This window comes from Mugil cephalus, chromosome 1, assembly GCF_022458985.1.
Source record: "Mugil cephalus isolate CIBA_MC_2020 chromosome 1, CIBA_Mcephalus_1.1, whole genome shotgun sequence".
NCBI classification, from domain to species: domain Eukaryota; kingdom Metazoa; phylum Chordata; class Actinopteri; order Mugiliformes; family Mugilidae; genus Mugil; species Mugil cephalus.
Genome location: NC_061770.1, coordinates 45,124,766 through 45,137,512, shown reverse-complemented (window position 1 = coordinate 45,137,512; position 12,747 = coordinate 45,124,766). Strand labels below are relative to the sequence as shown.

General features: G+C 44.5%; 1 protein-coding gene across 4 annotated transcripts in view; it reads right to left on the bottom strand.

The window, feature by feature from the left end:
• The window catches only part of arap2 (ArfGAP with RhoGAP domain, ankyrin repeat and PH domain 2), a 130,612-nt gene that overhangs the window by 50,123 nt on the left and 67,742 nt on the right, over nucleotides 1-12,747 (bottom strand). For all 4 annotated transcript variants that reach the window (XM_047606624.1, XM_047606613.1, XM_047606641.1 and 1 more), the window contains one exon: nucleotides 875-1,000. In XM_047606624.1, the coding sequence (XP_047462580.1) occupies nucleotides 875-1,000 (126 nt within the window). The remainder of the gene's footprint in view (nucleotides 1-874; nucleotides 1,001-12,747) is intronic.

Here is a 12,747-nt window from a genome sequence, read left to right as displayed (position 1 = left end):
TCTAACAAATGAAATGAAAATGAATTCCATTTGTCCAGATAATGAGATTTTCAAGAGATACTGGTATAAAATTTCCTCCATCTCCTCTAAGGGGCAATTTCCCAGACCTCAGCCCTGTTCATTAGCCAGCATGTACGAGAACCAATGAGAGCCGAGCATGTGCAGGGTGATGGAAATAGAGATGGATGTCTTGCTCAACATGAAGGAGACCCAGCTTATTCAAGTGGCAGGTAGCGTTTCTCCTGCATCCCCCCCTTCCATCCCTCATCCCACTCCTCCACCTTTCCAATAACCCCCATCCCTAGAGGCAGTACCCAAAGCTGGCTCCTTCTCCTAATTACCCATGGGCCCTAGAAATGCTCCAGCTGTTTGGAGAAGTGGGACCACTGCAGAGCAGGAGGTGCAGCAGCAGCAGCAGGAGTTTGGGTGGGCTATGCAGCCTGATTAAAAGTTTTAAACTGGCTTGGAAAACAAAAGGAGAGGAAGTTTTGGGGGAGCCATTGCAAGCTATCCTTAGTTTACCAAAATTCCTCCATTAAGTTTATTCACTTTTTCCACTTGACCTTAATTTGCCCTGTACTTCCGTAGAGTGTACACTGCTGGGTTGTCAAACATACTTTCATCAGACAAAAATTCCCGGAAGGCTGACGCGTAACACATTTGAAAGACAGACCCATTGATCGTTTTGACTGGACTGTTTGCTGTACGGACTAAACGATTGGCAGTTTGACAAGTGACAGAGTGACACTGATTGATCGATCAGCGCTTAACCGGAGTGGACCTCTGACAAGCACGAGGTTTAAATTGCTTACAAATGGATTGATGGATTGATTGGCCTTAACAGGAGTTTGCAAAACACGGCATCGACACTCACCGTCTCTGCCACGTCGATCCAGAGTCGCCTTGGCAGGGCCAGAGGAGATGTAGAGGAAGCCATCCATGAAGAGGGAAGCGTCCGACATTGAGGCGTTCTCCGACCACTGCTCTAATATGGGGAAATCTAAAAGGAAGGAAGACACAGTACGTGAGCAGAGAAATGGGTTGTCGCGCCCTTCACCTCCGCAACCAGTTGTTTCTATCCCTAGCCCTCAGTGAATTCCACCTTGGCGTTGTGAAAAGAGACTTGGACGAGGTTCACTACGACTTTGCGAGCCATTCTTCAACACCACGGAGTACACTGTTGCTCCATCATGCCTTACAGGCGGTTTAGACTTTTTCATCAATTTAATGCTGTAGCTACGGCATACCCTAAGGCCATACCCTAAGGCCATACCCTAAGGCCATAACCTGACGTGGACCTCCCCAGAAATGCACCTACTCTTTGTGTCGACGTAGACCCCAGGACGTAGTGGCGTATTTCTGCTTTGGTATTTCCGGTTGCTTGTCCAGCTCCTCAATTTTAAAACTGACTGTTTCAAAGAAGATGGAACAAATCGAGCAAAGGCTAAGTGAGGAGGATTGAAGGTACGACGAAAGGTACACCGAAATTTTCGGCATGGACAGGTCGTACGCATTCTTGTAAGTTTCAGTCGCCATTGTTGAATGTGAAGCAGCGAGTAGAAAGTAAATAAGGAAGTAGAAGAATTGACCCGGCTGATAAAAAAAAAAAGACACAGCACTGACTAGTATTTGGCTGTTTTTACAGACCAAGTCAGACTGACGAACGCACAAGCATAAGTGGCTCGCACCACCGGCGTACGGAGCCGCTTGGGCTTTGGTACAAAAGTAGGATACAAAGATTGGAAATTCAAAATGTTAAATCTAGACAGAACATGACTCTATATAAGATTTATATTATTTGGTCATCAAACATGATTGTACATTTTTACAACAAGAATGGATTTTTATGTCAAACTGTAACAATAGCACAGCATCTAGATATTCTGAAGTTGCCCAGCTCCCCTCACATGTCAATGACAGCAGATAACCCAGAATACTGCTACTGCTAAAAAACAAAACAAGACTTGGAATGTGGAAGTGTTTTTAGCTTAAGATTGCACTAATCCCTACAGTGATTCCAGCTTTCCTTTTCTGCCACCTGACCAAAAACACTGTCCTTCAGCCTGAAAACACCAGCATTGGTATGCGTCAACACTGCTGAAGTACCCTTAAGCAAGATAATGAATCCCCACCGGCTTCACGGTTGCCGTTCTTGAACCTTATGTGCTGACCTCCAGGTGGAAAGTATTGTCCCATGTGCGCCGTTGAAGCGGTACAGAAGTGTCTGTGTTTTCAAAAGCAGCACAAAACATGATTACCCAAGCTGCTGTTTATTTAGGCATGACGTGGTCAGATGGTCGCCCGGTCCTAGCAGCATTTCAATGCACAGACCTCCACGGACTGTATCTGCTAAAATATGAGCGTCACACTTTGTCCTCGCTTCATCTTTGTCCATTTAAATTACAAGTCTGTGCTCATTTTTTCCTCTCTCCCCCCTTTCTTGCAAACTCGATCTACTCGTCCTTTCTTGCGAGCCAGAAGAGCTCCACCACATTCAAGCTTATCATTCTCAAATTCAATTAGCTTCAATTCTGGGGTTCAATTTTCTGCCACAGCCTCGGCAATATCTTCCCGATTTTATCTGCGTTACCTCCAGCTCTCCCATCAAGCAAGGTAAAATAACTTTAATTGAAACCACTTTTAATTGAAGTGACATTTCCACCCTTTGCTGACACCGCTGACGTCTCATCTCAGGGCCACGTGTCATCCCACAGAGAAAAACAATCAGTTAATTTAATGAGACAGATTACTCTGAATACGTCTGTGTTCTGTACGTCGGCCTAATTAATTATGTTCGTAAGTGCATTAATAATCGCTGCTTCACTTTAAAATGTTAATTCATTAATGTCTAGGAAAAAAGTATGTATATTAATTTCACATATCACTCATAAGTCCCTTAAAAGGCCTTATGGGTAAATTTTATAGCACCCTAAATTAATCCACAAAGTGTGATAACATACACAGACTAGGCATAGCATTAAAAAAAAAAAATAAATAACAGGAGAAGTGAATAAAATGGACCATTTAGGCCCTGACCAGACACCCCCACCCCATAGGAATGAAACTTTGATGGCAGCAGCCATCCCCAGAAGGATGCAGCCTGACACACACAAACTGACCAAGTATCTGTGATCCACAGAGGCCCCCCACTAAAGATATTCTGTTTCCATACACCACAGGACACCCTCAGAAGACCCATGTCCATTCTCTGATGAGTCTCAACTCTTTTGGAGGCACAAGGGAGACCTACACAATATTGGGAATCATAATGTTACTGTATGCCTGATCCATGTATATTCTATCATGTAAATTTGTCAGCTATTTATATGGTATTTAACTCTAGAATAAATGTGTTGGGGCGTTCAATCACTTTGGCCTATAACAGGCTGCAATCAGAGAGCTAGACTGTTTATGGTCATGTTTCGTTCTGTAGTATTTTAGCTCACCCGAACCCAGCGTGACATCCACTCATCAGCTCCAAATACTTTCAGATTTCACATCGACTCATTACGTTTGGACTTACGAATAACTAGAGATTTAAATAACTGCGCCATTATCGAGCGAGAAGTCAGAAACAGACATAAAACCACGAGAGGCCTATGAAATAGGTTAATTTATTATAACATCACTGATTAATAAAAACTTTAATCCTTTGTGCTATTTAAGGACCAACACAGTTGTCATGAATTGACAAGGTACTTGGAGGGATCTAAACCATAGGTGTTCAATAGGGGGTCCGTGGAGGTACTGCAGGGGATCACAATATCTTTCAATTCAGCTCTTCACTCATTCAGCGCAGCCACACTTGACCTCCTCCGTCAATCTAAACTTCTTGTATGTAGTAGGCCCCGCCCCCATCGCCTCCACATATTACACGCCGACTCTGTCAATTGGCACTTTTCCGAGAGCCTATTCAGTCCCCGGGTGAAATGCAGAAGCACGCTGCAGTATTATATATATTAGGGCTGGGCGGTATGAGCAAAAATGTATATAATGGTATTTCTTTCATGCGTAATTATGTGTTTGCAGTGTGTTGTGAAATGAAATCTGGGACATTTACAGCTCGGCGATGAAAAATAAATAAATAAATAAGAATTATATGTTATCAGGGTGAAATGAAGAAACAGGGACAATTACGGTTTCATTTATTTTGACACATTTATTCATATTTAAACCGGGGCTCTCAAGTTTTGAATTGAGCTCGGAGTGAGACTTTTTTTGGGTTCTGGGTGCGGGGTGTGATGGGGGGGCTGTTAACCTACCATGATTCATATGCAAATATTCTGCATAGTTCCTAGACTTTAATAAGCAACTATTGCAATAATAATAATAAAAATTAAGTGATGAAGTGATTACCAGAACACGGACTTCTACTTTGACAAGTGTACATTTTCACACATTTGTATCAGCCATGATCAGGGCACTCATATGTCACTTGGCAGCGACAAATACTATGTGTTTAAGCCCTGTTAAAAGCATTTAAAGTGCTATGTCTGTAATGTCGATAGCAGCACGGCCGGCTACCGTAATAACTGTTGCTGCAGTCTGTGCGCAACATTTTTTTCTCATTCATAAAACACTAAAATCAGGGGGTATTTTCGGGGACACCTTTAGATGGGGGTCAGGTCGTCCAAAACGGGTACTGTCCCCAGAAATTGGGGACGTCTGGTCACCCTAAAAAAAACCCCAAAGGTGACACGGCACCTTTTTATAACAAGTTCTTCCACGTTTTCATGGTCTTCTTTTTCTGCCGCAAACTTTCAATCTTCATGATGATAATAATGTTTATTCATAAATAGCATTAGGCGGGGGTTAATATAGAACACATATAGTAGGTAGAGGCTCCCTACTTAATCTCTCATCAGTTTGGGGTCCTTGGCCTGAAAAATGTTGAAGACCTCAGATCTAAACGGTTTGTCTTTTTTGGGGTCTTTGCAGATCGGCTCATGTCAGCCTCAAGTGGCCATTCGAGGAACTGCAGTTGTGGCACATTTCTATTTTCTAATTATTTTTCCCTTTGGACTAAGTTAAGTCTACTTGTTAAAAATTCTACTCACTGCTATTTTCAGAAGTACTCACCGTACTTCTTAATGAGCCTGGCGTGGCTGCGACGACTATTTTGAGACTGCCTCACCACACAGTGAAAATGTTTTAGGGAGCTGAAAGAATTTAGCTAGAATTAGGCCTATTTCGGTTTTATCTCTGTTTTAGTTTCCATTCACTTTTTGAGAATGCATCAATCTCTTCTTGCCATTTATTCTGAAAATATCCTCAATTTGATTGCTGTACCTGAAACTGCTATCTTGGTAATTAGGAATGAGAAGGAATAATAAAGGAAAATGAAAAAGCACAAATGCGCCATCATCCTCGGTTCATTACCAGCCCAGATAGCTACAGATCAGCAGCAATCAAATAAAATCCTAATTTCTGGCGTGACACCGCTGTTTTTATGTGCTATGGCAATTTGTAACAAGTGCAATATATTTTTGACACGGCGCCAAGGAACGCTGAGCCAAGTTAGTTAGCAACATCTGTAACCTAGCTGTGAATCTACCGCAGCCTGCCAATAGCAGCGTCGTAAATACACGGACTGACCGAGGACATCGCCGTCAAACCGCCGAGAGTCCGACGCCCACAGCCGCACGCGCATTTTATTTCCCAGCCACTCAGGTTGACGGAATGTAAATAAGCCGGTGGCCTGATGCCGTATCAGTTGCAACAAGGCTCTCCGTGTGAGCCGTCTGAAACAATCCCTCTGGGCCCCTAAAGCTGGACTCTGTTAAGATGGGACTGTGATGTCTGTGGGGGCGGCGGTGGAGAAGTCTGGCCTGCGCTGATTGGCTCGGTCCCCAGTGAAGGGAGGTGACATGACAGAGTGCTCAATTAGCCATCTGGTCGCCCACGGCAACGGCCGCAAAGTGGTCCCCGACAAGCAGTGGACAGTGGGGTAATCAGAGGAGCTCGCTAACACACACACACACACACACACACACACACACAAAGCCAAAATACGGCACACAAAAGTGGAGGACGTATGCAAAAAAATAGAAAAAAAGAAGAAGAAGCATAAATAAGACGTACAAATCAGCTCAAGATAAAGGAGGCTGGAAGTTTTCTGTGTGCAAAAATATACAGTTTATATAATCCTTTTCTTTTTTTTTTAAGCAACGCACACAAATACTCCATATACCCATATACACACAGATCCACAGAGAAAGATCCTTAATTTCCCAAACTCTCAGCAGCTGCTCGAGACCTCCTGACCCTCCAGCTCTTCTGTGTACAGTCATGTGCATTGGCAAAAACCATAAACAACGTCAACGAGCACAGGGAAAAAAAAAAAAAAAAAAAACTGCAAACAACACGCTGGAATAGAGACGAGGCCTCTGATTTAATGTGTGTGTGCGTGCATCTCTTTATTATCCACGCCAGAAAGCCAGCTGGATAAATTTTTAATGCGCCGCGAGATTCGAGGCGTCGGGGACGCTAGGGTGGCAACAATAAAACTCCTTTGCCTCCAAATCCGTGGTGTGTCATTTGAGGAGAAGCCGAATGATGTCGACAGCGAGAGGCATCGCCGCGCGGCGCAGGTTTTTACAGTGCCACGGCCTCTCGGGTTGAGCGGGGGGGAGGGGGCCGCCATAAAACACAATTTACATGTTTGCATTGTTGTGTTTACGGCTGAGGCATTAGCTGCCGCTTTTATCCGCCCATTCAGAGTGAAATAGCTGGCAGGGGTTCAGTGTCTTGCTACAAGGCAACGCGGGTTGTTTAGTTTAAAATTGCAGGCTTAAAGCCACAATTTGTAGAATTTTTATGAGTTTTGAATTTTACAAATAGTTCCTGTGGCAGGAGTTTTTTCTCCTTTTGTAGAAAAGTTTGGCCAGCTCTGGGGAAAACTGGTTATTGCCAGAGTTTGGATCCATAGCATCTGTGGGAGGTGCAAAAGTGTGGAATTATTTACACAGCTGCTTTAAAGCTGCATTGTGTATTGTTCAACGTGCACAAGTGGTCGAATTACTAAAGTTTCATAGCGAAGCTTTTGCCTGTGATGACAGATCCGTAGATTTATCACACGAATTTGCGTTTCTTCTCATGAATCTTTTAACGCGTAGTTTTAGATGTTTGGAACACGGTTTCATCGACACAATGATTCAGCCTGATTCTCAGCCACAGCAGGCAGGTGTCATTGGCACAGAAGTCCTTTGAATTCAATGTGTGCTACCTGCTTAGCGCATGAAAGCAAACAAACAACTGTTAGCATAGCTTTTAGCGGCTAAAAAGACAAGATGTTTCCACACAGAGGACACCAACTTTCTGCAGAGTCCATCACTGCACACCTCCAAACTTCACCTGGTCTTCAGATCAGCTTGAGAACAACGCGTAGAAAGCTTTGTGGGATGGGTTTCCATGGCCGAGCAGCTGCATCCGAGCTGTACATCACCAACAGCAATGCAAAGCCAACGCTAATATTGCTCCCTGAGCAACCGTGAACGCTACGCTAGGGTTTGCACTGTAACCACCTCAGGCAATTATTTGTCAGCGTATATATCACAGTCTGTAAAGGTGAACGAGACAGTGAAACACTGTGCTCTGTGTGGTTAAAGGAACAGGCAAACCCAAATAAGTGTGGTGCAATAAAGTGGCAACGGGGCCAAGCGGCTAATGGCGCACACCTGCAGAATGCATGCTGAGCTAGATCTAACTGAGGGGTGAGTGTATAAATAGGAACCAATCGTTACTGGATCCACCTGGAAGGTAACCAGCTTCTCTAACTGCTGAGTTATTGAGCAACTTCATTCACATTTGTGCGTTAACTGTGTTCACGTCAGGAAACTGAAGGAAGTCCGACGGTCAATAAATGGACTTTTCAACCAAAAAATTTGGCCTGGACTATGATTTATACCCCCCAAAAAAACAAATCAGCCAATGGTGTAGCGACAAGAGACCATGAAATTGTGAAAAGTGATGCCGTGCAAAAAAAATTATAAAAATGTTACGCAAAGTTTCAATTAAATGGCAATAAAATGACAACCAGTGGAAGCAACTGACACGGTCCAACACCATCTCTAACTTTGGTTCCTACCACCAAATTGGTGGGTGGGGCAGTGGCGTTGTTTTTACTCAAATACAGAGCACCAACAGCAAGTCTAGAAAGATCTGCCCATAAACTAGCTAACTTACTAGCTTGTTAGAAACACTAGAACTAGAAACTAGACTAGAAACAGTTTAGCAACGAGCATGTGTTGTACTGTAGGAAGTGGGAGGCATAGTGAAACATTTTCCTCAATCTCATTAAATCATGACAAATTAAAACTAAACTGCAACACACTAACTGAGCTCGTACTTGACTGCTGCGGTATATTTGCTTTCAAAAAGTGCACACTGTACCCATATGTTTATGACAGCTGATTTTATTTATGAGGTCTACTAGGCCTCCTGAATGCAACATATGGGAATACACGTGAGGTGAGAAAGAAAATAATAATGGTACCTAAAAATACACAAGTCACCACCGCAGAGGAAGCCTTTGACTATAAGGGATAGAGCCATCATTGAGGCTGCCCTCAGGGGTTCCTAAAACACGAAGGGACGCCACCTCCGAGAGCTGCCACCGGATTCTTTTTTTTTTTTTTAATAGAATCTGGGATGGTAATATGCAAATGAACGTGCTCCTGCTGTATCCCAGGGTGGCTTGTGGGGGCAGGTGTGGGCGGAGGAACGAGGTCCGCCGAGGCCCACGGGCTTCACGGGCTTCACGCGCTCCCGTCCAGGCGGAGGGAAGGAGCTAATGAAGTGGCCGCGCTCTGCCATCAGCGGATGTCCCGACACCGGAGCTACAAATGAGCCCGCCGTGGAGGGACCGTCCCGGGGAGCGGCGGAGGGGGAGAGGCGGCCTGTCAGCTTTGTTTTCATTCACTGCATCCAGGGGAAATGGAGGGCTTTCCCATTTTTAGTTTTGCAAACAGCGGGCGCAATTTCACAGCGCGGACGGTTTCTCCTCCTGCACACTTAGGCCTGGTCCAATTTAGATTTTAGCTGCTAGGAGTGACAATTCTTCGGGGTGCCTGATTGCTTATTGCTGGCTCGTTCCGGTCCTCCACTAGGGGATGGCGAATTTGGGAGAGTAGCATGCTTGCCGCGGCTTCATTCAAACGCGGCATCTGGTTTACAGCGCGGCGCGGCGGTTGAACGAAGGCCTCGAGTGCACCCTTGACGCGAGCGCGTGTTTTACAAGATAAGCGAGGCTCGAAAAAACTGTGTGCACAGCCTCACTTAGTGGCAAGCGGCCGCTGCAGACCCACCTACATACCCTGCACGTATGCAACCGGCAGCCCGCTGAAAGATTCAACTGTAAACCCGAGCCAGGCTCTTTAAAACTTTAAGACAAACGCTGAACTCTGTTTTGTCCTCGGCGCCGGCTGCCGCGCGGCTCATTTTTATTCTTCCCTCCGTCTTGTCTCTGTCAACACCATGCTTTTCAGCGGGGACGGTGTCATGTGGGTATTGAATTGTTCCCGGATTCTGCCAGACACAGCGCTGCGCACACAACAACAAACCGGGAAAAAAAAAAAAGTTCAGTTTCTGTTTAATCAAAATTTTCACAAGTCTGCCTGCGAACTCGGGGGGCCAAACGCACAAAAACAATGCAGACACCGCTTTCCACAGCTCGTGTGTGATGTGACAACGTGCCCGGCAGTAGGAGAAAATGTCAAACGAGGGAACGCGGACAGCGTTTTGTTGCGAGCCTTAATCTTTTATAAAACATAAAAACATCAACAACACAAATAAAAACAGCCGCACGGTCTTCTCCTAGCTTTTTTTTTTTTTTTTTTTTTTTTTTAAGTTTTAATTTTCGTCAGATCATGCCTGCCGCTCCTTCAGTGGCTTACGCCAGAGTCCGTTTAATTAAGCCGCGGATGGTTCGGTTGAGGTATTAAAAGATAAAGCTTGTGATCATTTCTTTTTTTCCCCTTTTTTCTATTTTTGTTGTCAACAAATCCCACGACAAGACCAAAACTAACAATGTCTCAGTCTGTCTCTCAGTACTTTGATGTTCCTAGCCTGTCTGCGGCACTAAGCCTCAAAACCCATCCGTTCACACTGCAGATGTAGATCTTTAAAAAAGAGGTCACAAACATAGCGTTGCTGTAGTTTCTGTTACTCAAACAGGAGTGAATAATGTATTTGTTGGAGACTAGAGGCAGGAACACTTGTCAGTCAGATCAGTTTATTGTTGGTTTCGTTGGGTTTTGTTCGTCTTTTCGCGCGATATGTCACCGGAATACTAAATCCACACTTGACGACTACAGTTCGGTCAAGTGTGGTCTTTTCGTGAGAGGGCATCAACGTTCTGGCAACGGCACGACTGAAACTCTCGACTAGTGCCGTGGAAGGATTGTAAGAATAAGGATGGTTCACACAAGAGAGCTCATACATACATTCAAGAGTTTTTAAATCCTGAGCTTTTGAAATCAGGTTGCATCACGCAATTAGGGGGGAACTTCAAAGAGACAAGTTTGCACACATTACATGATTTGAAAATCAGAGCACAACACACACTGCTGGATTTTATTTAGATTATTATGCAAGGGTGTGGACGTCAAAAAAACTGAGTGCAAAAAAAAAAAAAAAAAAAATGCAAAAAACTTCAGTTCATCGAGTGGCCACGTGAGGTCGGATCGAAAAGGGAGCAAATCCCCATAGACCCCCATGTTAAAAAGACCAAGGCTGTGTCTGAAATTGCCCCTTACCGCTGTATAGGATTCTATATATATATAAACACATACATACACATATATAGGGGTTACGCCATTTTGTAGTGGTGGCACCTTAATGATCAAATTCTATGCCCTACATAGGGTACTCAAAATTTCCCATAAAGCACTGCGAAAAGTAGTCATCCAATGGTCACTCAATGGCATAAATATAATTTTACTTTTGGGATTGAGCTCACTATATAGCGCACTATGTAGTGCAACCTACATAGGGGAGTAGGGGTTAGGGAGTGAGTGAACGATTTTAGACACAGGGCCTCTTTACAGCAATAGTAAACATGTTTACAGCCTGGTACCAAAAAGGATTTTAGTATCAGTAGTTTATTTTTTGTGTTTAATTTTTATGAAGGTTCTTAGTTCTTAGTTCTTCTTCTTAATTAAGGGCGTTATTACTTTGAGTGACAGGTGGTAGCCTGAGCTAACAGGTGGCGGAGAGTTGGCTCTGCCCCAACACGACCCCCACGTCCATATTTAGAATATTCGAGTGTGGGCGGAGTAAAGCTCATCCAACATGGCAACCGCGGGCTCCGCCCACTTCGGGCTTCACTTTTCAGGTTCAGAATCCAATGGGTGACGTCATGATGGGTTTGTCTATAGTATGCACAGTCAACAACTTGCAGTAAATCATTTGGTTCATACTCCAGTCCTGTAGGTGGCGCTGACGCAACTGCAAGCTAGTTGGTCAACTGCCAATCAAACCAAAACGTGAACTTTCTTTAACTGGTTTGGGAAGCAAGATCGACAAAGGGTGTCTGCTCAGAGAGAACTGGAAGTGAAATTTAATATATGCAACAGTAAGTCTGGTAGCTAACGTAGCCTAGGATGCTAGCATGTTTACAGTGCAAGCACTCTACTCTTGTTCTCAGAGAACTGATGCAATCATCCAAATTGTAAACCCAAAATAAAAAATGTGTTTTTGTAAAGGTAGTATTTAAACGTAATTTCAGTGGATATTTGGTAAATATTGTGGTCACTTTCATACATATAAGGACGTTAAGCCTTTCAGACAAAGAAGACACCCGTCGTTAATGTGAAATCCTACCCTGGGTTAACATCACTTTTAGGAGTAGCCGCTCTGTCGTTTAGTTTAAAGTGCTGCGGTGACTATTGTCCCTGAGGCGAAATCTCCACCGCAGCCACAGAGTAGTTTCAATCTGTCAGAGTAATGTTTGGGTCTCTGTAACCTCCCTGACCCAGATCCTGCTTGTTCACATTAGCTGGTCCGTTTAGTTGGACATCCATCTCTACAGGGAAAGTCTGCTCAGGCCCATATTCGCCCGCGTGTTAATGATGAGGCCCTACACCTTCCAGACACATAATGAGCATATAGCCGCACATCTCACATGGACAATACCGCACACGAGTGTGTGTGCGTTTCGAACTGCCCGTCTGCATGTTTCGACTTCAAGCCCACCTCCGAGTAACAGCCATCGCCATGGTGACCAGGTGACCCACGCTAGCAATTAGCGAGTCCCTAACAGGCTTGGTGCCGGAGAGCGTACACAGATGCACCGCATACATTATGTAAAATACAGTCCCAGAGAAAGTCTCCCCCCGGCCCCCAGCCAACGGCCCTCTCCCGCTCCTTTAATCTAACGCATTCTTATCATCAGCCCTGCGTGGAAGCACGCAAATAAAACACACCCATCACGGGGAAAGCACATCTGTGCCACGTCTCTGGTGCCGGGAACATGAGGCGGGTAATACAAAGACGAGCTGGGGGAAAAGTAAAAGAGAAAAAGAGGGTAAAAAAAAAAAAAAAAAGCAAGGCTGAACTTTTAACTTGAAACTCGCCGGCTTCAAATTTGTAGGTTTTTCTGCCTTCATTTCCCATTCATGGCAAGAGAAGAAAAAAAAGCTCCCACTGTGCTTTTACGAATGCGCCGGCACAGCGGTGAGTGTGAGTTTTAAACATGATTGGCTTGTTAAAGTATAAAGACAATGGGCAGAATATATGTGGCGCCGGCGG